The following is a 25,208-nucleotide window of genomic DNA, read 5'->3' as shown; positions in this document are numbered from 1 at the left end:
AGGTCAGAACATGTTTCATACTTTTCACATTGAATGGTACAAGAGGAAGGATTGGCTTTGTGGATGCTCCTCACTGAGGCTGTTCTAAGTTGTTGTCATTTTCTTTGTGTTTCTGTGTTTCCAACACAAACAACAGATGTGCTGCCGTGTCATGAGATAAATCTTATTGGGAGAGTATAGAGGCTATATTAAATAATTGTTTATGTTTGTTTAATGGTGTTTATGATGTTGGTTTTGTTAGATGGCTAAATACTTGTTCATGTGGATCTTATTGGGTTTTTTCCTTCTTATTATGAATTTTCTATTTTGATAAGCACATTGAGATGACTTTGTTGGAAATTGCTTTATACAAATAAATTTGATTTGAATTGAATTAACACTTGCCAGCAGAAACATATGAAATTGTCATTGTTGGTCTCGATTTGCAACGTGCCTCCCCAACCCTAGTGGTCACGGCACGTCACTGCTAGTAAGGCATCTGACCGCCTCGATTCCATCTTTAACTAGGCCCTCTACATTGTTGCCTAACTCAAGAAGAACAGGCCTAGGGAGGCGAAAGCGTGATCAGCCACGTATCACACTCCAGGAAGAGAACCCTGCAGTCTCAGAAAACGCGCTCAAATCAGCCATCGTCAAGTTTTTGTTAACCGTCAGAGTATTGCTTTAAGTAGGAGGGTGAGTGACATCTGACCAGCCACAGTGCAAACATGAGTATTATTTAATCGTTGTTGTATTCTGTCACACCCATTGGAAAAATAAACTATTTCACAATTTTATGGCTGTTTTTAGTTTATGTGTAAACACAGGTTCTGCTTAATATTATTTCACATATTAATTTGATAAGTGGTATCAGTAAAAACGTGACCTTTTAAATAATATTCTAATAATTTTATTAGTTTTATTTGTCCCAGCGATCCAGAAAAAGGAGCCAGCAGGTCGGCAAATGGATAGATGTTTAATTTGTTTTAATAATCCATTTTGATCTGTTCTGAATGTGTGTGTGCTTATGCTTTAATGATAGCTGAGGTTTGTTACATATTTGATTTTCAGATTCTGCCGTGTTTTGCCTCAAATTCACTGACTCAGATTTGCGTACACAAGGTCAGACCTGACATGAGATCTGATCATAGCGTAATACAAACAATGACGTGAATTTGGTCGAACGCACGTCTCACGCTCAGATCTGAACGTACAAACGGTTGATAAATGAGTGCCAAGATGATTTTTCATGTTATAATGTTGACTTTTCTCACCGAAAGCTGATTTTATGTTCTCACAGAAACAAACTATATGTTACAAAGCTTTCCTGTTGTTCAACTGCCAGCTGTGTATCGTATGAAATTCTAGTCTTATATTCACAGTAATTGTGTGTCACTGGGTTTCAAACTGGATTATTTTTCCGTACCTTTATAATGCCTTGGACTAGCTTGAACCTCACAGACATCTTGAACCGCATCGTCACTCCCTGAGCTGGACTGACAGAGTCCTCTGTAGTCCTGCGGTGTGGACATCTCCCCTGAACTGTGGGAGTCACTGCTGCCCTTCTGGAGACAAAAACGACATAACAAAGTATAACACTCAGTGGAAATCTAATAGAGCGAGAGAGGATGGAGAAAAAAAGGGCAATAAATCCAATACCCAGCTGCATTGATTGAATCAAGTGATGCTAATATCAAAGACGTTTTTGATGTACTCTGTTCATAATGAAGATGGGAGCACCGTTTGTTTCCTTTTTCCAAAAGCTTCCCTTTCATTTCTCTCCCTTCATCTGACTATGCAGGTCTGATCAAAATTAAAAGTGGTTAAAGGAAAATAAGTGCATGACTCAGGGCTGCACATGGCCAGGCTGTGGCTGGTGGATGCAAAATGTAGCCTGTTGGAGCAAAGCATTAATGGGACACACACACACACACACACGATGTCAAGAACACAGCTGGAGCCAGGTGTTTCAATCAGACGGAAATGCGTGTAAACAGCAATTACCGATAATTAGCGAGATGGATGGGGTGGGATGACATGATGTGTGACTCGCTCGAGCCCTGACAACACGTGTGTACGCGTGAATGTGTCAGTGTGTGTTTTAGAGAAGCCTAATCTAATACTGGCATGTTTACTTCATGGGTGTGTTGGAAATGTCTGCTCTAACATGTTCACATTATGTTTTAGTAGATCAAATATACATTAGCATTCAGTGCTTCCTTGAACACACACACTCATTAAGAAATACGCTAGTGGAAGTAGGCTACCGTCACTTCCTGATTTTTTTTAGGGACACCTGTTTATCACAGGCAGGTTTTTGTGATTGATTAGTAAAACCTGAGCTTAATTTGAGCCGGATTCTGCCGGAGCAAGATCTGGCTCCTCCCAGATTTTGACCAGCACTTATTTGATTGGATCCAGCACCTTGTTTAATTTTTTTCCAGCACCTCATTTGCTTTTAGGTGTTTTGATTGAATTTTTGAAGTATTATATTTGGACAGCTTTGTCTTTTATTGAGTTGAAATCACTGGAAATTTCATTGTACACACAAAACTGAAAGTAAAAACTGAGCGCGAGTGAGGAAGAGAGGGGACAGACAGACCACGCCCACGCTAAGTCTAAAGTCTGATTTTCCGCAAAAATAGGAGGAAATGGCTAAAAAAGGCAGTTGTATTTAAAGTGGTTTTTAAGCCAATAAAACAAGCCTGAAGTAAAGAAGGCCATGTTTGTTTCTGTGGAAATCACAGAGCAGCAGCAGTTAGCGTAGCAAGTAGTAGACAGGGGCTCAGTTCAAAGCCAATATGAGCTGTTATTATTGGCTTATGAAAGACAAGGCAGGCCTCGGCTGTGAAATATATATAAAAAAAGTTCTCCTTCTCTTTTGGACACATAAAAGGTAAGCACACGTTATATTTTCATTTTCTACCGTGCTGCTGATTCATTAGAGGAGTTATGGAATGGGTGTGAAAGTTAAAGTAGCTAAATTAGCAGTGGTTTGTGCTGTCCTTGGTGCTGAAACATGGCAGCTGTCACTCAGAGTGAGAAATGGATGCCCTCCATAACGGGCAATTGTTGTTAAAATAATTATTTTATTAAACATCTAGGTTAATTGGTTGCTTGCATTTATGTGATATTATTGGCCCATTTAGTTAGCAAAAGGCGCTTTAGAAATAGTTTTTTTCCGTGACATTTTTGTCTCTCTCTTACTGCCGGAACAACACGGGGACCTGGTGATTTACCAATTAAGCACTGCCTAACCCTAACCCTTCGTTACCATAACCTGATCGCTGACCCCACTAGATCCCTCCTCCTAACCCAAAAAATGCCAACATGGCTCCAAAGGTGTCATGATTTAGTTAACGACAATCCTTCATGACACCTTATTTATGCCAGTGATGAATAATAATGTCAGCTTTACATATGAATCTTCAAGTAAAGTGTTACCGGAAAAAAATTCTAATTGTTTTAGAATGTACAGCATCTGTAGGTATTGCAATATGAAGAAGCTTATGTTTAACATTAACGTTATAGCGTTAATGTGTGAGTGTGTGTGTTTACCTGACTGTCTGTGACCAGCAGCTGAAAGCAGCTGTGTTCATCCAGGCTCAGGTCGTCGGGCAGTGCAGGAGAGGACGATTTATCTGATAGTTGTTCCGACATCAATGATGCCTGCTCCACCTCCGCCAATCGGATCTGTCCAGCACACACAGAGGGAAGATTCACAATACAGACGGAAGAAAGAAAAAATAGGGGAAAAAAATTAATAGCATAAGGAAGCTAGCTAGAACTGGCTATTATTATTGGACTAAAGATGAATATGAATGCACACCCCAGTACTACATCTTCCATCATATTAGAAAATCCCATGATTATTTGTGCAAATGAATAGAAAAAACTTCCAACGCACCTTTTTCCACTGCCAATTTCACACTTATATACACATTTTTTTTCATATTCCTTTTGAGTTGAAAAAGCCAGAGTACGTATGTAAGTATATCCATAGTTAAATTCAAATAAAAGCAAGTTTTTATCCAAATGCAAAACATAATTTTGGTGTGCCTTTTTTCCATTTCTAAAGTATTGCATCATTATCATGATCCCAGAATTATCTATTACAGAGATGGCAACTTTTATCACAGTGAGAGCCACAAAAATGTGATTGTCTGATCCAAGGGCCACAATATGAACATAATGTCAGCATTTAGAATAAACACCAATCTGAGCAATTATCCAGGAAAGAAAAAAAGGGTTTCTGTGTGTTACTGTTGTTGTTCCAAGTTGGATTGTAGAGACGAACTAATGAGTTTAAAAGTGAACATTCATGAGTCAAAAACAGGGCATGCAGGGGAAAGGTCCCCAGTCCACTAAAAGGCCAATTATCTGCATTCAAATGGAGGTAAAAACCCACAATGAAGCAGTCAGATGTTGTGTGTTTTGCTTCATTAGCATTTAAATCTGCAGATCCTTTCATTCTATTTGCACAAAGAACTGCATAGGCTTATTCTGTATCCTGCAACTGTAGAAACTACTCAGTCCTGATATCTGAGGCTTATTGTCAGCAGCCTGCTGGGCCTCATACAATGAAACCCACATATACAGGCACACTCAATCATAGGCATATGCAATCTGTACGTAAATCAGTAGGAAACCATGTAATCACCTCAGCTGAAATGAGTTTTATTCAGTCTGCTCCCATTTATGAGTCAAAATGCTGGGTTTGTCCATTTGGATGGAAATCACTGCTGATTGGGTTTGTCGATCACAAACTGATCAGAAATAATTTCGAAGATCTCTGTATTTAAAGAGATTTTGTGCACATTTGGACTGCCACGGCATCAATCTCCCACAGCCATTGAGAGGAATTTTAAATCAACACCAATGCTTCTGATTCAGATTATGATTAAGAATCAAGTACTCTTAAATGTCTTTTTAATTTATTTTTACATTCCTATTGAGTTGAAAAGGTCATATGGGGCTTTTGAATGTAAAAACACTTTTCTCACTTTCCTCACATTTAGCTCATTTCATTTGAGACAGAAATTTATGTAAAACAGTATGTTCTGTATTATTGTTAAAAAAAAAGTGCACACATGAACAATAAATCTAAATGTACATGTTAAATCTAAACCTAAAAGTAAATGTTAAATCTAAACCAAAAAAATTTAATCTCAATGTAAATATTAAATATAAATATAAATGTTAGATCTAAATGTAAATGTTAAGTCACTCGCAAGTGTAAAGCTAAATGTTTAGAAATTATGCAAAGTCAGCAGGTCAGAGCCTGTCGATCACGCAGCTAAATGTTCAAATTATGTGAGCAGTGACCGAGTTTTTACATTCATACATACCCAGAGTTCGTATACAAGTATGTCCAGAACAATTTTCTTGTCTTTTTTCCTTTCCAAAAGTATCGTATCATATTGTGAACTCAGTGTATCATCCCATCCCTATTTATTAGTGATTTGATTCACAACTTAAACTTTATTAATAAACTATTAAATCAAATAGACACAACAATTATTTCTCATGAGGTGCAACATTTAAAGGTGATCAAATATGATTTTGAAAAGCTTCTCAACATATAAAGAGTCATCTACATGAATTGCGATAAGCAATGTAGAGGTCAAGATAAGAGGTTTGTTGTTTTGACGTTTAAAACATTAACTCAGGACCGACGTGCCATTGATCTACAATTAGTTGGACAGCTGAACTTTAATTATGCTCTACAGTATTTATTTATCTTTCTTCCCTCCTATCAGTCGCATGGCTCCTTGCTCTGTAATATCAGAGAGGACCACCTCTACTGTATCAACTGCACATTGAACTAAACCTTGGAGAGCAGAGGCCGCTGGACATGTCCTTGATTGTTAGATATGATGGAGAGGACAATGGGGCTCCTGATGTGCTGCATGCTAATGTGGGCTCAATAGTGTTATTTTGTTCTTTATGTGAACCATAACAAGCTGTTCAGCTTCAGAGGCAAAGGACTCATTTATGCTTCTGCCCTTTCACGTTATGTGTGGGTCATCGCTAAAGAAATGACTCCAGCTTTAAAATCATTCTCTGGTTTTACTTTTTATTACAAGCTACCAAATTCTTAGTCCTCGTGTGAATTATTATTATTATTTTTAATACACGTCAATGTCAGCTTTATTTATATAGCATGTTAAAACAGCCAGCGGAATACCAAAGTGCTTTACGGTGAAGAGAGTAAATACATAACACCATAAAACATAAAGACATTAAGCAACAATAAGACACCACCAGTAAAACATTAAAATATTTAATAAACTCTTTAAGAAACACTTGAAGCGCTGCCGAAGGCCAAGACAAACAAGAGAGTTTTGAGCTGAGTATTAAAAGAGGACAGGCTGTTTGCAGTCTACACAGCTAGCGGTAGTGTATCCAGAGGGTGGGAGCTGCCACAGAAAAACATTGGTCACCTCTGGATTTTAAAACAGAACGAGGGACATCTAAAACCATCTGGTTGGCTGACCTCAGAGCTCTGGAGGGCTGATGCAATGAAAGGAGGTCAGCCAGGTACTGGGGGGCAGCCCATTCAGGGACTTGAAAACCAATAAAAGAACCTTCGAATCAATCCTGTACTTTACTGGAAGCCAGTGCAGTGCAGACAGTACAGGAGATATGTGCTCTCATTTTTTAGTCCCAGTTAGTAGACAGGCTAATGCATTTAGGATGAGCTGGAGGCGGTTGAGCTCAGACTGACCGATGCCAACATAAAGAAAGTTACAGTAGTCCAAGCGTGATGTAATAAAAGCATGGGTCGCTTTTTCAAGGTCCCTAAGGGCCAGATGGGGTTTGACCTTTGCCAGCAGCTTTAGCTGAAAGAAGCTGGACTTAATCACTAATTTAAAAGCACCATCCATGATAAAACCAAGGTTCCTACCCTGGGGTCCAAGGTAGGATGCTAGACAGTCCAGGGAGCAGGTGAGGGCCCGCACCTGGTCAGGACGACCAAATAAGATCAGTTTTCATTTTCATTCAGTGATAAAAAGTTAAAATCCAGCCAAGCCCTGATGTCCCTTAAACAGATTCTGTAATCTGTGTTGTTAACAGCAAGTAAACCTGTAAATCGTCAGCAAAGCAGTGAAAGGGAACACCATATTTCCTAAAAATCCCACCAAGAGGTCAAGGAGAACAATAGGGGACCCAGAACTGATCCTTGTGGTACCCCTCATGCCAGAGGTGCCACTGAGGAGGTGCACTGCCCCATCTGCAAGGAGAATGATATTTCAGACAGCTAAGATTCGGCCTTTTGGCACTGCATTGGTCTTTTGTCTTGATCAAAAGCTGCTGTCAGGTCTAAAAGAATTAAAAAGGCACAATTTCCAGAGTCGAGACTCATTAAAAGGTCGTTAAAAACCTTTAAAAGAGCTGTTTCAGTGCTGTGTAGTAAATACTCCAAATACTCTTGAAGTTGATTAAAAACAACTTTCTCTCAAACCTTGGAAATAAAAATGAGCTTCTAAATCGGCTTAAAATTAGATAAAACCAAGAGATCCAGGTATTTTTTTTAAAAAAAGAGGCTGCACTGTTGCATGTTTAAAAGAGGATTGGACACATTCAGAGCTGAGACACTGATTTATAATTAAAAAAAATAAAAGACTGAACTGAGCTAAAAACCTCCTTGAACAAACTGGAAGAGATGTTGTCGGATAGACAGTTAGCAAGACGAAGGTGCTCCACTATGTCATCGAGTTCAGAAGGTGAAAAATGCTCAAACTGCTGGGAAACAGCTGAGATGTTTGGGGAGACTGAAGAGTTCTGAGCATCCTGAGTGAGTGGGGATCTAAGAGCAGAAATTTTGCTGATAAAAAACTGCAGAAATTCCCAACATAAAACAGGAGAAGACTCAATACAGGCAGCATTATCAGTGTTGACCAAGGAGTCCAGAACATTAAAAAGCACCTGTGGTTTGTGGGCATTTTCAGTCACAATTGAGGAAATGTATTCAGTCTTAGCAGCGTTCACAGCCTGCTGATAAACTAAAAGACAGTTTCGGAGAAAATCCCAAGAAATTTGGAGTTTGTTCTTTTACCACTTCCTCTCTACCTGTCTGCATGTGCATCTAAGCACACGAGTGGACTTGTTGAGCCAAGGCTCAGTCTGAGGCTTCACAGTCATTGGAGCAATGGAGTCCAAAATCTCAGTGCAGACCGAGTTAAACAAGCATCCACACTGAGGTGCTCAGATCCTCCAGGGAACACAGAACAGTGTCTTTAAAAGCAGCATCAAACTCCAACACGGTTGAGGGATTAAAGACTCGGAGACGGCGAACAGGGGCGGGGCCCGTCACAGAAAGAGCAGGCAGTGAGAGGGAGAATAAAACAGGTAGATGGTTGGATATCTTAGTGTGGCAGACTTCATTTATCCGCACGTTAACTCCATAGGACAACACAAGATCCAGAGTGTGACCTTCTTTGCTCACAAACAGGCTGGATGAAATTAAAAAAGTCAATGAGATTAAGGAAGTCTCTGACCAACGGTCTGGTCTCACAGCAGACATGCCCGTTAAAATCTCACACAAACATGAAACATCATGAAGATTTGATCCTTCAGTACGTGATTTTTGGGTGATGGGAAAAAAATTAAGGAATAAAGAGAACAGTCAAACCAGAGCAGATGTGACACTTCTTTACTTTTTATACTGTATTAATAAGTAAGTAGGATTATATTTCGAGGCATTTCACGTGTCTATTAATAAATGTTTGGCCTAATTTATTAAAAAAAATGGCAGTTCTAAAAAGTTCTGATGAATTCGAATCCCCCCCCTTCAAAAAGGGGTCTCAGAGAGGCTCTTGACATCCGTTCATAGATTATCCATGTCAAATTACAGCCCGATTCAACATTAACGGATGAGTAGTCCTTTGAAAAATGAAACCCCCAGGGCCCCCCTGCTAATATATCACATTTATGTTCCCATAAATTTGGAAATTGCCGGAAATGGAGGTTGGGCCCCGGGCCCCATTTAAAAAAAAGGGAGACTCCTCATATTTATTCATAGAGTATTCATACCAAACTGCATTCTGATCTAACGAGAACTAACAGAGGAGTAATCATTTGAAAAATGGGGCCCCCGGGGTCCCCCTGGCACCCCCGTGACACATACAGGATAATGGGCCCCATTTATATATTGGTATGTGCCAATAATTCATTATATTTGACTTGCAAATAAATGAGAAATCAGCTTTCTTTTTTTTTTTGGGTCCCCTTGGGGCCTTCTGGGCTCCAAATAAAAATTTGGGCTCTGAGCGTCGATGCGTACACATCCATAAATTATACCTACCAAATTTCAGCTCGATCCGTTCACGAATAACAGAGGAGTAGTGATTTTAACTAGTGTACACAACAACGACAAGAAGAAGAAGAACAACGTGAGTGGTGCTTTGAGTTCGGTAGGCTGGCCTAAAAATGCAAAGCCAGAGTACAAATAAAAAAAAAAACGATTAGATTCAGGACTCACCTGTAAACATGGAAGGAAAAAGAATATTCTCATTTTGAATCCTATTGAAACAATTGAACATTCATAGATCAATGACACGAAGGAATGGCTCTTTTTTCTGTATTTACTGGGAGTGCAGAGCAATCACGGCTATGGAAAAAGGACATTTCGAAGATGCACTTTGTCTTGATTGCTGTGAAATTAAAACACTCTGTTAATTTATAAGATGTACATACAAATAAATACATAAAAAGTCACCTTCCTTTCCCCCTATAAAGACTTCCCTGCAGGGGAAAACTGTTTTAAATGATTCACTGCCTTTTATAATGTAAATATAAAAACAAAGCTGTCATAATCCAAGGTATTTGTTTGCACAACAAACAGCCTACATTGATTTTAAGAAGAATATTTCTGAAACCATAGGGAGAAAAAACTAATTATCATTCAGGTAGTTTAAACCAATAAAAATATGAATAGCCCAAAGCAGGGAACACATATACTACTGTACATGTATGTGTGTTTGTGCTGCTGTTTTGTGCACAGCCTCATTGACACCCCCTGGAGACACGGACGTAAACATAAACAGTACATTTATACAAACAACCTGGGGACATGGAGGATGCTGTGGATTCACTGTTTAATCTGGTATCGACTGGGAATACCAGACTTTTTTCATAGTGCTTGTTTTTATAAATATATAATATGGTTTCTATTATATTATGTATATTGGATGCACTTTATTTCTGTTCAATTTGTGAACGCTGCACATCAGTGTTTTTCAACCTTTTTTGAGCCAAGGTACATCTTTTCATTAAAAAAAAAAAACCCAAGTCACAACACCAACGGAAAACGTAAAAATTAATAAAAATACTGTAGTGGATTTCCCTTTATCTAAATGTAGATGTGATGACGTTGATGTTGAAAGATTCTCCACTGACATCGATACGATACAAATATAACATTTTTATTAATACAAAGTGAAGATCAGTGTGAGAATCAGACCCTCCATGGCAAGGCTGGGAGCAGCAAAGAAAAAAACACTACTCTGAGGGAAAACAGGAGAGTAAGCGCATATATCTTCCACAGGATTTTCAGACAACATATGTTGACTAAATTAGCCTTAGCTTGTACACAAAGAGAGGAAGCAACAAATGTTTACTCGTGGACCTAAAGGTGGTAAGAATCCTATTAGTCAAAGAGCTGGAGCCAGAATCAGACACTTAATTGTAAAAACGTGTTGAAGCATGCAAAAGGAAAAACACTCAAATTTAGGAAAGAAAAGGTATATTGCATTAAATGAATATCATATAAAGCAGTCAATACACCACACTACCTATAATAACAATAAACATTGATTCTTATCAAAGTGTCTCGAATAGGAATCAAATAAACACAAAGAAAAAAGTTTTTATGATCTTTCATATTTCTTCTTTCTAAGAAAAAGTGCATATATAAATGTGCAGTCATTTTTATCAAAATGTTGAATACAAATCAATCAAAAAAGTTAAATATTGTTTTGTTTTATGTAAATAATTTTTTGTATTACAGTATATAATAAATTGTTATATTTATAATAGTAATAATGATCATATATGAATATATCATTATTATTATAAACGATTAGAACTGAGCGGTAGTTGTGTGCCTTTCTTTTTAAATATTTTATTTTTATAGCAATGGCATATTTGCAGACAATAATGAATTTGTTTTAATTAGAGAACAATTAGGTGAAATTGAAGAATTTTCCACGGCACACCTGACGATCTCTTCGCGGCACACAAATGCATAGTAAGAATGAAGTAGAAGCACTTCTATGCATCCATCTACAGGACTCCACATCCCACAATGCAATGCACCAAATGTTTCCAACAATGTCAATAAGAGAATGTTTACAGTAGAGATCAAAATGAACTTCAGAGTGGTAATTTCACCATTTCACATATTTCTTTTGAGCAAATAATCTTAATTTTATTGAACGATAAAGTCTAGACTGTCTTTATTCGACTAAAAATAATGACCAAAATTAACAAAACCTAAATAAAAAAGACCAAAACTAACAAAATATATTACATTTCTTAGAGAAAACACAAGGAAGAATGTTATATGTGGAAACATTCTAATCCATCTAATTTTTGCACGTTGCTATGGAAACGGATGAGGTCAGTGCATGTAAGTATCCGATGATGTGAACAGTTCACAGAGTAAATGATAGTATGGTATAAATAGAGGCTGTGAGCACAGCCTTAGTGCGCTCTCTCTCTCTCCCTCTCTCTCTCTCTCTCTCTCTCTCTCCCTCTCTCTGTCTCTCAGAGAAAGCTTTCCACCAGGGAGTGTCAGAGTGACGTTGGCGGACCATGCGTGGGCAAAACAGTAGGACACGTTCCATTGTACAAATTAATACAAATTGTAAAACTGTGCATTTTTGGAAACATTTCTACCTGAGGCTAAACTTTGCATAATTAAAAATACTAATAATTGTCAAAAACAACAATCCAAATTCTTTGTTAACTCACTCACCACCATTGACGTACACATATACGTAATTTCAAATCGTATCATTCCCTGCCATTAACGAATATGTATGTCAATTGCGTTTTTTCACGCAGGTTGCTAGGAAACACTGGCCACAGTTACATGATGTTTTTTAATTTGGAAGTGGTTATTCCGAATCAAATCATTCGGAATTAAAGTGTTCTGCTTCGTGTTTACATGGAAATAGTTATTCCCGAACTGAGGTTTACATGGAAAACCGGTTATTCAGCTTTAGATAATTCCGCTTTAGGTCTGGGGGTTGGGAAGGCTCTGATTGGACAGGGGGAGAACATGACGTATCACGTCTATCAAGAAAAACACACAACAAACCTTTTATTGTCGGCTAAAACACAGAACACCACACATGAGAGCTGTTTTCACCTTTATTTTGTTTGTAGTTTTGAAGCAGCAGCTCAACAATAACACACAGTTTCAGTTTGGACCGCGAAGCAGAAGGAGATAGAAGCTAATCACTGGTAAAAAAAAGCCTAGTAAAACTCTGGAAAACACTCACCAGGAATAAATAGTTGCTCCCTGGTAAAGATAGTAGCTCTAACAACTGGCAAAATGATAAACTAGTGATATTTCAGCCTGTACATAGAGTATGGGGACAAATTTACTCTGCCTCCGGTTCCGAGTGCCAGCCGTCTGGTGAAGCCTGTTCCATTTACCGTGTTTACCGAGTCCGTGTGTGTTTAAAAAGTCTGCATGTTTATGCCTCCGTCCATCCAGTCTTTTCATTATATCCAAATTAACTTAAAGCGGGTTTAACCAAGTTAAGTGTTTACAAAAAAGAGGAATTATCTAATTCAGAATTAAAAACGGAATAAACCAGCCACCTAAATCGGAATTAACTTTAATTCGAAACTAAATTAGCATTAGGAATTAGGAATTATGTGTTTACAAGGTCAGGTTAAAGGAGAATTAACTTTTATTTTGCTTTAAAAAGGAATTAAAGCTCCCATGTGGCGTGGTGGAGATCTACCATTCTATAGCAGACTTCTACTGTGGTGTAGTGACCAACTCCTGCCCTATAGATGGCAGCATTGCACTTTGGGTTGAGAGATTAGTGATGGTTATAAACAGCACAGAAGGAGGTGAAGAGTTTGTGAAGAAGAAAATTAAAACACGAGTTTAAGAAAGTGGATTTAAAGCAGCGCACACTCGGAGCAGAGCATGTGTGGATCTAGGTGGACTTGTGTGTGTCGATCGTGTTAGAAGGCGATCAACAGCGGTGTGACTCAGAGTGTTTCACGACGCCGTATTTCATTGTGCAACGAAACATGTTTCTTTACTGTGTAAATGACAACAAACACTTTGAATCTTTGAATCAAAAGCCCTGTCTCAGTGTTAATTTGTTGTTTGATAAAAGGAAACCAATGTTCAGAGGTTTGAGGTGTCACTAAAGCTAAAAACATTAGCCTCAAAGACAATGTTCTGCTTGACAGTTTTTTTTCAAAAAAAAGCCTGATTTCTCAGCTTCTGGTAGTGTTGTGTTCAAGACCACACTATCCCAGACCAAGACTTGCCCGAGACCAGAATGCACCGAGACCGAGTCAAGACCAAGACCATAAACATTTCTTTTTTTAAATTTAAAAATATATATAAATAAATAAAATTATGACAAGGTCCGACAGTTAAATAACATTCTCTCTTTAATTTTAGTTTATTTTAAATACATTTGATGGACAAAAAAGGTGCCTGCAAAAAATGAATGAAAATATTAAAACTGCTACTGATAAATTCACAATTATTCTACATATTTGAAAACAATATTTTTATGTCTGCTGAATGTACAGCAAGTGTTTAAAAGCATTTCTGGCAAGAAATAACATGGCTGGTCACCTACACACTGCAGAGTGTTTCCTCTGCTGTGTTTTTACAAATGTATTATTTGTGATTTCCTGAAGCCAAATTGCACAACCAACATGTTTAGCTCCGCCTCTCTCTCCTGCTTGTGTGTGAAATAAAGAATGAATAAAGAATTATTTTATCCCGTTCTTCTCCTTGTTATTATCACATTATAAAACTAGCAGGAATTAGTGCTGGTCTCAAACGGTCTTGAGGGAAAATCCCGAGTCCAGGCAGCCTGAGACCGAGACCTTTAAAATTTGATCTCAAGACCGGTCTCGAGACCAGGACAACACTAGCTTCTGGGTCAAAAATTGGCGTTTTCTGTGAAACCTTCTTATATTCAACAGCTGATTATGGAAGAACAAAACAAGATATATTTTTAATTATAAAAGTAGACAGTCTATTCTTTCAGAATCTGGTTTCAGATTCAGTCTTAAAATATCAGCCAAAATGCTCTAAAATGGCTGGCAGCTAATGAGTTAACTAGAGGTTATTACCTTCATGCAGCGATCTTATTTTGAAAGGTTGATGAACGATTCACATTCATCAACCTTTCAAGTGGGATTTTCTTTAACAACTGTCACTACAGGTTGATCCTGAGTTTGGGGGAAAGAATGGCACAAGTGTGTGCGTGTGTGTGTGTGTGTGTGGTGTGTGTGTGTGTGTGGTGTGTCTGTGTGTGTGTGTGTGTGTCCCACTCACCTCCTGTGGGTGACTCTTGCAGTCCTTGCAAACCGGAGGAGAGCAGTAGTGATGGAAAACAGAACCAGAGAGGTTGTCAATCATGTCACCTTCTAGTGAGTCTTTAATCAGCAGGGACACACTATCCAGCCACTGGCTCTCCTACAACACACACACACACACACAGGACATAATATTACACAAACGTGAACTTACAGCATAAATTAGCCTTATATTATGGTGCATTGATCAAAACAGTCAATAGGTAAAGTACGTTATAAATCAGGGATGGGAAACTTTTCAAAAAATGTGTACCATGGGTCATATTATAAACTTTCATATCAGCATTTAGAACAAAAGCACTTCAATTCTTAAACTAGGAAGCACTTAGAGAGGACAAAGCTCCTCAAAGCTCCAAATCTTCTCTTTACCAGATATTGGCAGTTATCTGCATCAGTGATCCTGATGATGGTATCATGATCAATCACACTTTAAAGGCTTGGAAGAAACTAATATCCCCATTAATAACCATATCTCTAAATGTATGGGCATTCAAAAAAAAATGTGATGAAATGCGCAAATTCAGAGCCAAACAGGTAAAAAGTCAGTGAGGTAATATAGGAGCCAACATAACTAAGTCAAATTTCATAAAGTACGTCAATTACAAACCGAGATATGACTTTTGGAAATTTCACCTGTGATGAGATTTATGAAATAAATAAATACTAATAAATAAAAATTAAAAAAAACCCATAGTTAAACAAAAATGTATGTCAAAAATAAAGTAAGATACAGTCCTAGGTAGATATATGTTGTAGCGATATGAATTATTCCTTTTTAAATTATTTATGTCATATAAAAATGTATGAGAACAGAATTAATGTCCCCCAATTTCCCCTCAGGGATCAATGGTTTACTTAATCTGATCAGGTTTATTGTTTAAGTTTTGATCAACCTAATTTAAATTATCCTGATGACATAATTCCAGACTGTAATGGTTACACAAAAATAAATGGAAGCAAGGATGCATCAGATATTTCACCACTAGGGGCCAGAATATTTTACAGTATCAGCAGTTAAAGCTGAATCATGTTTTCATGAAGTGCTGCTGCGCTTGACGAGAAACAGAATAAGTTTCACAGGCACAGTAAAGTTAAGCGGGCATTGATCGGCTCTGTATTTAGGAGTCAGTGATGATTTGCATAGGTTTTTTTTGGCAGTTTAGACAGTGTTTCAGGTGGTTTAGGCGGTGCTTAATGCAGCCAAGACAAGAGGGGATGGGCAGTGCACCGAATAAGCGGTCACCGGGAAATGTAGTTCCTTGTTTCACGGTAACTGCGTTTCATGCCGATTCTGTCCATTTCCGCGTTTAACCACCTTCATTGGTCGATTCCGTGATTCCGTTAATGTGAATTTTATAGAGCCCTACTAACATCAATCTATATGGTTCAATCTGTGAGAGTCATAAATGTGCACCCCAAAGTAGAAACGTTTTGGATGAAAGATTTTCAAGATAAATTCATACTAATTAAAAAGTTTATCCTTATGGTGGCGCTAGGAAACAGGTCAACGGTTATTTATCAAAGTACCTGACACAAACACCTGGTAAATTATTTTCTAAAAAAAAACATTTTCTGGAGGCAAATATCTCTGGGGTCAAATTGACCCCAAGGGTAAAATGTGCAGAGGTGAATGTAATGGATTATAAGTACTCGTTACTGTAATTGAACAGGGTTTTTGAGTCTTTTTATAAATCAGTAATTTTACTTGTACTTAAGTATATTTTAAAAGAAGTAACATAATCCATATGTTCTTAGTCATGCCCAGACACTTCCATGGTTCAGGTTGTTGGGGTTTCTACCTATTATGTTGTTACCCACATGGCGCATTTTGGCTTGGCACTGATTTAGAGTTCATACATTTAAATATACTTGTATATTTTTTGAATTAATTGGTGTTATTTTATTTTAAAAAAGAATTGTACATTTTAATAAACCTTTTATTTTATACAGATGCCTTTATGGAAAATAAAACAAGTTCCAATTGTGCAAGATTTAATCTCTTCCTTTTGAAGTTTACACATGAGATGTTTACTGTATGCAAGGGAACCGTGGAAAGATTTATTACCAAAAATAAATGTGGGGAGTGAAAGTAACTGGTAACTTTTACTTTGAGTACTATTTAATTGAGCTACTTTTTACTTGTACTTGAGTATTTTATGGATGACTTACTTGTACTTGAGTAGAATTTCAATCCAGTAACATAGTATTTCTACTTGAGCAGGATATATCAGTAACTCTTTACACCTCTGATGATGTGTTAGTAATATTTGAGGATAATAGGAGGGTTATTGTTTCAGGAAATAGTGGATGAAACGTTCAATGGCAAATTGGCAAGCCAAGAAACAACATTAAGATACAGACACACACACACACACACACACACACACACTTAGACTGAGAGTCCTGGAGCGACAACATTAATAGTCATCTCACACACAGATTGGAAAAGAGTTGATGTCAGAACATAAAAACTGTGCAGTTAGTGATGTTTGGATGGTGTAAAGCAGACATGGGCAACTGACGGCTCCATGTGGCCCTCAGTCTAATTTTTTGCGGCCCCCGAAGCAAATAAAAATTGTAATTTAAGAAGTTGGAAGGAATATAAAGCCAAACGTAATACACAAAATAACTCCCAAAACATGTAAATTGACAGAGTGCACAAAAACACACACAAAATGACTAATAAAACAGAAAAGGACAACAAAGACAGACATAGTTACCACTTAAACCAACAAAACGACTACAAAAACACCAACACATAACAGAATAGCTCCAAAGACTTCATCAAAATTACACAACAAAAATACAGAAAGTGACCCCACTAATGCACAAACCGTTAAATATAATGCTGAAAATGACAGAAAAATACACAAAATTACAACAAGAACACAAAAATAACAAAAACACACATAATGACAAATGATTAAAAAAAACCCTTTCCCCCGTATTCATGTTCAGATTGGTCATTATTCTAAATGCTGACATGAATTTTGATGAATGTGGCCAACGGATCAGATTACAATCACGTTTTTGTGGCTACGCTAGCGTTGCCCATCCCTGGTGTAAAGGCTAGTTTTACATAAACACAGGCCCTTCAAAACACAGCCCAAATGAATGCTTGAAACAACCCAGAATAATAAGGAAAAAGAGAGAAACCCAAAGTCTTTGAATTCTGTCAAACATGTCTTCAGTTGCGTGTCCGTCTCTGAGCTTCAATCCTGTGTTAGAGGAATGAGTCTCAGTGGAGGAGACGTCGTACTGAGAGATGCTTGATTAGACCAGGATCAGAGGATTGTGAACACAAGTCAACAGCTTAACAAAGAGCACCTTGTTGCACTTTGTTCAATAGGAAATCATTCAACACTGCAGAAAACAAATCCCTCTGTTCTCCAAGCTTTCTATCAGCTCTAGTTTGAGCTTTTTTAGGATCTTTAGTGAGAGTTCTTTTTTTTTTTGTCACAGCCAGGGCCACAATAATGTGATTATATCTGATGTCAGGATTTAGAATAATGAGCATGGAAAAGAACAAAGGCTTTATTAGTCATTAAGGGATCTATTCTCCCGTCTGGACTTAAGTGCTTTTTTGTGCGCCTGCAGTTACGCACTTCCTTCCTACACGTATTCTCAGGTATAGGCTGCTGACATGCCCATCGCGCGTAAGGTAGACCAAAGCGCGTACGTGTGATATGAAGGCCGGCTGAAGGAAAGGAGGCCCTGATGTCATTTTTTTTTGGGCTGTCTAGTAATCACGGAACACTAAGTTTTCCCAACGCTTGTAAATGTCATTGAAATCTGTGAAAATGATAAAGTTCACTTTTAATTTGAAACGCCTTCATTGATAAACAACAGGTTGATTTAATCAGATTATTGCAGTGTGACTGAGTCACAGTTAAAATATCTCTCCTTGATCGTCATCACCTTCATCATCATCATCATCATCATCATCATCATCATCATCGTCATCATCATTATCATCGTCATCATCATCATCATCATCATCATCATCATCATCATCACTGTAAAGCGTGACAGAGTTAGATATACTGAAGTTATGAGGAAATAACGTGGCCACAGAGCATCCTGCCTTAATACAGAGGGATGTTTACAGTGAAACAGAACTATTGACTTCCATAATACACAGTTTTAAATATAAATAGTTTAAAGTGACCTGAGCTGAGCCTCATTAAAATATGTGTGGGAACAGTTTGTGTTCCATCCTCATCTGCATATGACAGCTTGTTTCACTCTGTAGTGGATCAAACTGTGACTTTATGTTGGACATAGTATGAAAGTAGTTGAATCACTGTGACCAACGTGGACAGAAGTCTGCGTCTGTGCAACGCACGAGTCCTTGTAGCTTCAAATGTAACTAAGTCCATATTTCTAGTGCAATATAATGTTTCACCTTATGGGGGCGCTGCTCTTATTCCAGGGTTAGAAGCGCGTAAAAGCAAAAGGACTTACACACAACGGAGAATGCACGTAAAGCCAGATTTGAATGGGAACACCCTAGGGATGTAACGATTAATCGTAAGGCAGTTAAAAATCGATTCATAGGTATCACGGTTGATATCGATTTTCTGACAATTGAATCGCAGTACTTATTTTAACCAGCAAAGGGCGCTATCCGGAAGTGTTGGCGGCGGGCGGAGTCTGCAAATACTTTCTTTCTGGCTGCCTTCTACTCTTAAATATGTTAATAAATGATTTATTACCCCTTTAGCACCGAAAGAATATCTGTAATATTACTTGAATATCTGTAAAAGTCACGTTTTTCTATTAGCTCCGTCTGCTAGCATAGCTTCTCTTCTTCACTGCAAGATATCTGCATGTCAACCGCCCACTGGGTTACCAGCGCCCTCTGCTGGTCCAAACAAATATGATGTAAATCAGTGCAATGACGGGTTTTTTTTTTTTTAAAGTCCAATTGTTAAGGCACAAAATACATTTTCAGTTGCACTTTTAAAAGAAAAAGAACTATTAAGCAGTTTTGCATTGTTTATTATAGAACCAGAATTTAAATGAATAGGCTTCATTTTAATTTGTATTATTCCTTTATTTATTTAATTCAAGATTTATTTTTAGTTAAATTGCATCGTTTTGAATAGTTTATCAAGGAATTCTTTTGACAATGAAAAATAAAAGGAAAATAATACAGTATTTTCTAGTTTTTTTCCCAAAAAAAAAAATTTGTCTACAGTCCCATTTTGTAAATGAAAAAATCGTGAGAGAATCGTATCGTGAACCCAGTATCGTGAATCGAATCGCATCGGGAGTTGAGTGAATCGTTACATCCCTAGAACACCCACATTTCAGGGCTGCTCCACCCACAGTGCAAAACTGGGATGAAGGCGCGCAGTGACTGACTTCATTACAGGAAGAGAATAGCACACAGCCAAAAACAGCGCCGCTTTTTGGACTTACGCACATTTGAGAATAGAGTCCTAAGTGTATTTATCTGTCATTTGGTGTGTTTTTGTTGTTATTTTGTGTTATTGGAGTTATTTTATGTATTTCAGTTGTCATTATCTGTTTATCAAGTCACTTTCTGTTTTTGCATTATTTTAGTCATTTTGTATATTTTTTGAGTTGTTTCGTGGGTTTTTTGCATTATTTTATGTTTTTTTGTGTCATGTTTTGTATTTCTCTGTCATTTTGAGTAATTTTGTTGTTAATTTGTGTGTTTTGTTGACATTTTATGTGTTTTTGGAGTCATTTCTTGTCTTTTTGATATCAATTTGTGGTTATTTGCGTCATTTTGTGGATTTTGGTGTAAATGTATTTGTTGTTGTCTTCTTGTCATTTTGTGCATTTTTGATATTGTATGTGTTTTCAGATTACTTTAGTGTATTTGTATTTAAATTAAATTACATCAAAATTAGAGTGAGGGCCGCATGTGGCCCATGTGTGCTTTATGAAATCTACAGTATGTTCAGAGCAGAATGATCTATTAAAACTTCTTCTTACTTCGTGTGATCCTAGTTTCTTTCTGAACTTCTCCCCATGGATGCTCTCAGTCACCTGCTTCACTGAACTTTAAACATTTCCTTTTCAGCACCGTTCTCCTCCAATTCTCCATGTCAAGGGTGTGGAGTGAGGAAGGAGGTCTGCAGTCACATTCCAGTCGTAGATGTAATCCACCGATAAACTGGATCACTCCATTGTTTAAAGTGTGAGGAGATTCACAGTGAGAGGTCGGGCAGCTGATTGATCGTCCTGGCTGGAGGCCTTGGTGCTAAAGATGGAACTGTTCTATATTTACATCCCTGCATGTGCTCTTTTCTAATACTGTGAAATTAACTCTGAAACTGTCTTTTTTTTTTTAACTTTATAACGTCTCATTTCTGTTGTAAAATATTCAGTTTTTCATTGTTTCAAAATACTATTTTAAGCCTATTTTTATATTAGCCTATGTATATTTATACAGCTTATTTATTTTCCAATGACTGATTTTAATAATCAATCATTTTTTATTACAGTAATTGATGTTATCAAATTTAAAATAGATTCATTGATCAAGCAGAATTACAGTTAGTCCCATGTTTTTATTTATTTATTTTTTATAAATGATTAAAAGCAAATTATATCTTATTATTTTCCATTGCTGCAGATTAAGACTATCTTTACTCATCGATGGACTGATCTTTGTCAGCATTCTGTACAGTGTTGAAGGACATTTACTTCCAACCATAAACTTTACGAACATTATAGAATGTTTTGTAATAAATAAAAAAAAAAATCATCAGCATTAATTAATTGCCTAAAAAAAGACTCATTCACATACAAACACGTTGATATGACGTCTTCTACAGCCACCAGTTTACCCAATATTCAGGTATTTGAAATGGGGAAAAGGGATTAAATTTAAAAAAAAAAAAGAAAAAACGAAAGCTTTTTTAGGTTTTAAGCAAATTTTAAACTATTTTACTCTTCTCATATAATATATTAATTAATTAATATATAATAAATAATAGGGATGGGAATTGACAAAAATTTAGCAATTCCATTATTGATACAATTCTTTACCGATTCTCTTATCAGTTCTCATTGGGTGAGGGAATTAAATAATACAAATTCATCCACCAGGTATAGATTGTTTTCACTGGATAATAATATATACAAAAACGCTATATGAAAGTGATGAATTATTATTACAACATATGACACATTTTGGCTACAAACATTTGAGAATATTTACAGTGCTCCTTTTGAACTTGAACAACTTGATCCAAAGCTAATTCAGACATAAAACAAATAATTATCCTGTGAAAAAGAACATATTCACCAAAAGTACAGCTGCACTTATTGTTATGTATTTAAACGAAGGCTAATTTTGTTTCTGCGGGAATCGTAGAACAAAGCAGCAGCAGCACAGCAGCAGTTAGCTTAGCGCGTAGCAGGGTGTACCTTTGTGATGAGTGGCTAAATTAGCAGTCATCTTGCGCTGTCTTTGGTGCTGAAACAGGGCAGGTTTTGACAGCTGTCACTCAGAATGAGAGACGGACGCTCCTTTAATGCTGATTCATCATTCTTTTATTAAACATTTAGGTTCATTGGTTGTTTGTGTTCACGCAATTTTAGTTTGCAAAAGGTGCTTTAAAAAATGTAATCCGTGATTTTTTTGTCTGTGTTCCGGGATTAAGCACTGGTTATAAGCCCCCAAAGAGCTTTTATTGGTAGAAGTAGTTTAGAAGTGTTTTATATGAACTAAGCCAGACTGTCACAAACCAACATGCTGCTAAAATCACTTCTGATGTTTACCTGATTGATGCTAATAAGCCACTTTGCTGTTTACTGAAGACAAAGGTAAGCTAAGGCACTGTTTGGTGCAAACACACAACAAATCACTTCTAAATTACTCAAACAAACACTTCTATGGGATTTTTAAACCATCTTCTTCATAAAAATGGTTTCCAGTCAGGATGAGACGTGATTCCATATCTGCTTAATTCCGCCCATTAGTATAGTGATTTATTATTATTTTATTATTTTTACCTTGTACAAAAGCCCCCATCCATGAATGTATCTATGCATATGTACAGCCGCCTTATTGAGTGTGGATTGTGATTTTGTAATGTACCAAGAAAATGTTCAATAAAAAAAAAACTTTAGTTAAAAAAACAAAAAAAAAATGGTTTTTTAGTTTTATTAGTGTCGTTCCTCCCCAGCTAATGCTATACTGTTGTTCATCTATTCCTACCTACCCAATATAATATGATATGATATGATATATGATGTGATATAATGTAATGTAATACAATGTAATATAACATAACAAAATATAATAAGACACAACATAACATAATATTATATATTATAATATAATAATAATTTAACACTATCTAATATGATATAATATAACATAATATAATGTGATATAACACAATATAAGATAATATAATATGATATAACATAACATAATATCATATGATATAATATAAGAAAAAAAAAAAAAAACCATATGATAATATGACATAACATAATAAGACAATAGGACATAAATATCACAAACATAATCTAATATGATATGATAATAATATGAATAACATTAACATAACATATATTTAACACATCACAACACAACACAACACAACATAACATATTATAACATAACATAACATAACATAACATAACATAACATAACATAACATAACATAACATAACATAACATATTATAACATAACATAACATAACATAACATAACATAACATAACATAACATAACATAACATATTATAACATAACATAACATAACATAACATAACATAACATAACATAACATAACATAACATAACATAACATAACATAACATATTATAACATAACATAACATAACATAACATAACATAACATAACATAACATAACATAACATAACATAACATAACATAACATAACATAACATATTATAACATAACATAACATAACATAACATAACATAACATAACATAACATAACTTTAAAGCCACTGATTTGTGGAGGTGTTTTGAAGAACAGAGCACATTAAATGACTCAGCAGTTTGAACTATAAACAAGGGAAATTACACGTTTGTCTGGGAAAATTAGCTGCTGCAAAAGTCTGGTTTTGAACTGACATTTCATGATTCATATTTCCTGATTGTTAACATGTGATTTAAAAGGCACTATTCAAGACAAAAATACCTACTGCTTTTGAGAAAATTGTAACTGCGTTGAATATTTTGAAAGTCATGACAAAGCTGGAGCTGCTTCACTCTGGCTTAAAAAGCTCCTGCTGTAAGTGTTGAAAAGTCTCTGTTTGAAAGAGCACAAAAAACCGTTAAAGATAAACGTTTTAAAATGGGTTAAAGGATGGCTGAACAGTGAGAAATAGATTCTCTGAAGCTGAAGGAAAAACGAACGACAATACTGAAGAACAAAGGAGTCAAATGGAGAAAGAGGTCTTTGGCCTCCACAGCAGGACAGAACTCAGCTGACTCAGCTACTTTTGTAGAAAAAGTGGAATAAAACAAAAGTGGAAAATCAAAAAAAAAAAACAAAACGTTGCATACTACACATAATTTAGCTATCTAAAAATGTGGGAGGAGCTATGGAAGGGTTATAATAATAATAAATACAAGGATACAATAGGTAGTCAGAGTTAAATATTGCTGCACTTCATAAGTTTCTTTATTGAATTAACTATTTTGAAATGTTTATTTGTGAAGATGCTGCAGATTTGGTGTTTTGGGCTGTGATAAAAAAAAAAACTATCTATATCTATATATACTGTATATATATATATTAATTTTTTTTTTTTAAATTTTTAAACCCATAAACACGCAAAATAGGAAGACAATAATTCCTTTGAAATGTTTTCTTCGAGTACTCGGGCTTCCTCACACAATCCCACAATATGACGTAGAGTAGATTGTTCCTAGGAGTGAATGTGTGTGTGTGTGTGTGTGTTTCCCTACAGGGACTGGCACCCTGTCCAGGGTATTCCCCCACCTATAACGCCCAATGAGAGCTGGAGATAGGCCACCAGTACAGGGGCGGGGCTTCAGGGAGGGCTGGGAGGGTGGCACGCCCCCCGGCCCCTTCGGAGGTAGAACTTAAGGGAGCCGGGCCTCTACCATGGCTCAGGGGAGCTGGAGAAGGCGGGCCCTCCCATGCCGCTGTGCCAGTTTTACTAAACTTTATAGCTACTGATACAAGCTCGAAGTTGAAATAGTTAAAGTGGGTGTCAAAATAAAGCGGTCGCTATCAGTGATGCTGAAGCTTGTAAGCCCCCCCTGTTGCGGGCATGTGTATGTTGTAAAATAATGTTATCATTAGCTTTAATATTTGGGTTTAAAGGGCCCGGTCATTTGCCCCGCCCCCGGCCTAGCTTTGATTTGTTCCGCTAGTGCACCAGCACTATTGTATTTCAAGTATCTTTCAAAAGTAATCAACTCGGATTCTGGATAACGGATTGGATCAAATCTTGAAAATTGGTTTTTCAAAAGAAAAACCTAAAGATTAGATCACGTGATCCAATATTTTTATTATTTTTTTTAGGAATTCTTAGTAGGATTGGGATCTCTTTGATCCAAAAAATCTGGAGTAAACTGATCCCATCTGAAGGATGAATTCAGTGTCTATTTCAAGCCCAAAATGTAATAAAACTTTAAAAGTGTATCA

General features: G+C 36.6%; 1 protein-coding gene across 1 annotated transcript in view; it reads right to left on the bottom strand.

The window, feature by feature from the left end:
• LOC114471718 (voltage-dependent T-type calcium channel subunit alpha-1I-like) overlaps positions 1-25,208 on the bottom strand; it is a 498,082-nt gene that overhangs the window by 11,721 nt on the left and 461,153 nt on the right. The window contains exons 34-36 of the mRNA XM_028460576.1: positions 14,531-14,671; positions 3,538-3,672; positions 1,406-1,544 (exon numbers count right to left, since the gene is read on the bottom strand). Of these exons, the coding sequence (XP_028316377.1) occupies positions 1,406-1,544; positions 3,538-3,672; positions 14,531-14,671 (415 nt within the window). The remainder of the gene's footprint in view (positions 1-1,405; positions 1,545-3,537; positions 3,673-14,530; positions 14,672-25,208) is intronic.

This window comes from Gouania willdenowi, chromosome 1 (assembly GCF_900634775.1).
Source record: "Gouania willdenowi chromosome 1, fGouWil2.1, whole genome shotgun sequence".
Lineage (NCBI taxonomy): Eukaryota > Metazoa > Chordata > Actinopteri > Blenniiformes > Gobiesocidae > Gouania > Gouania willdenowi.
Note: the sequence above shows the minus strand (reverse complement) of the source record. Positions and strands in the feature narration are given on the sequence as shown.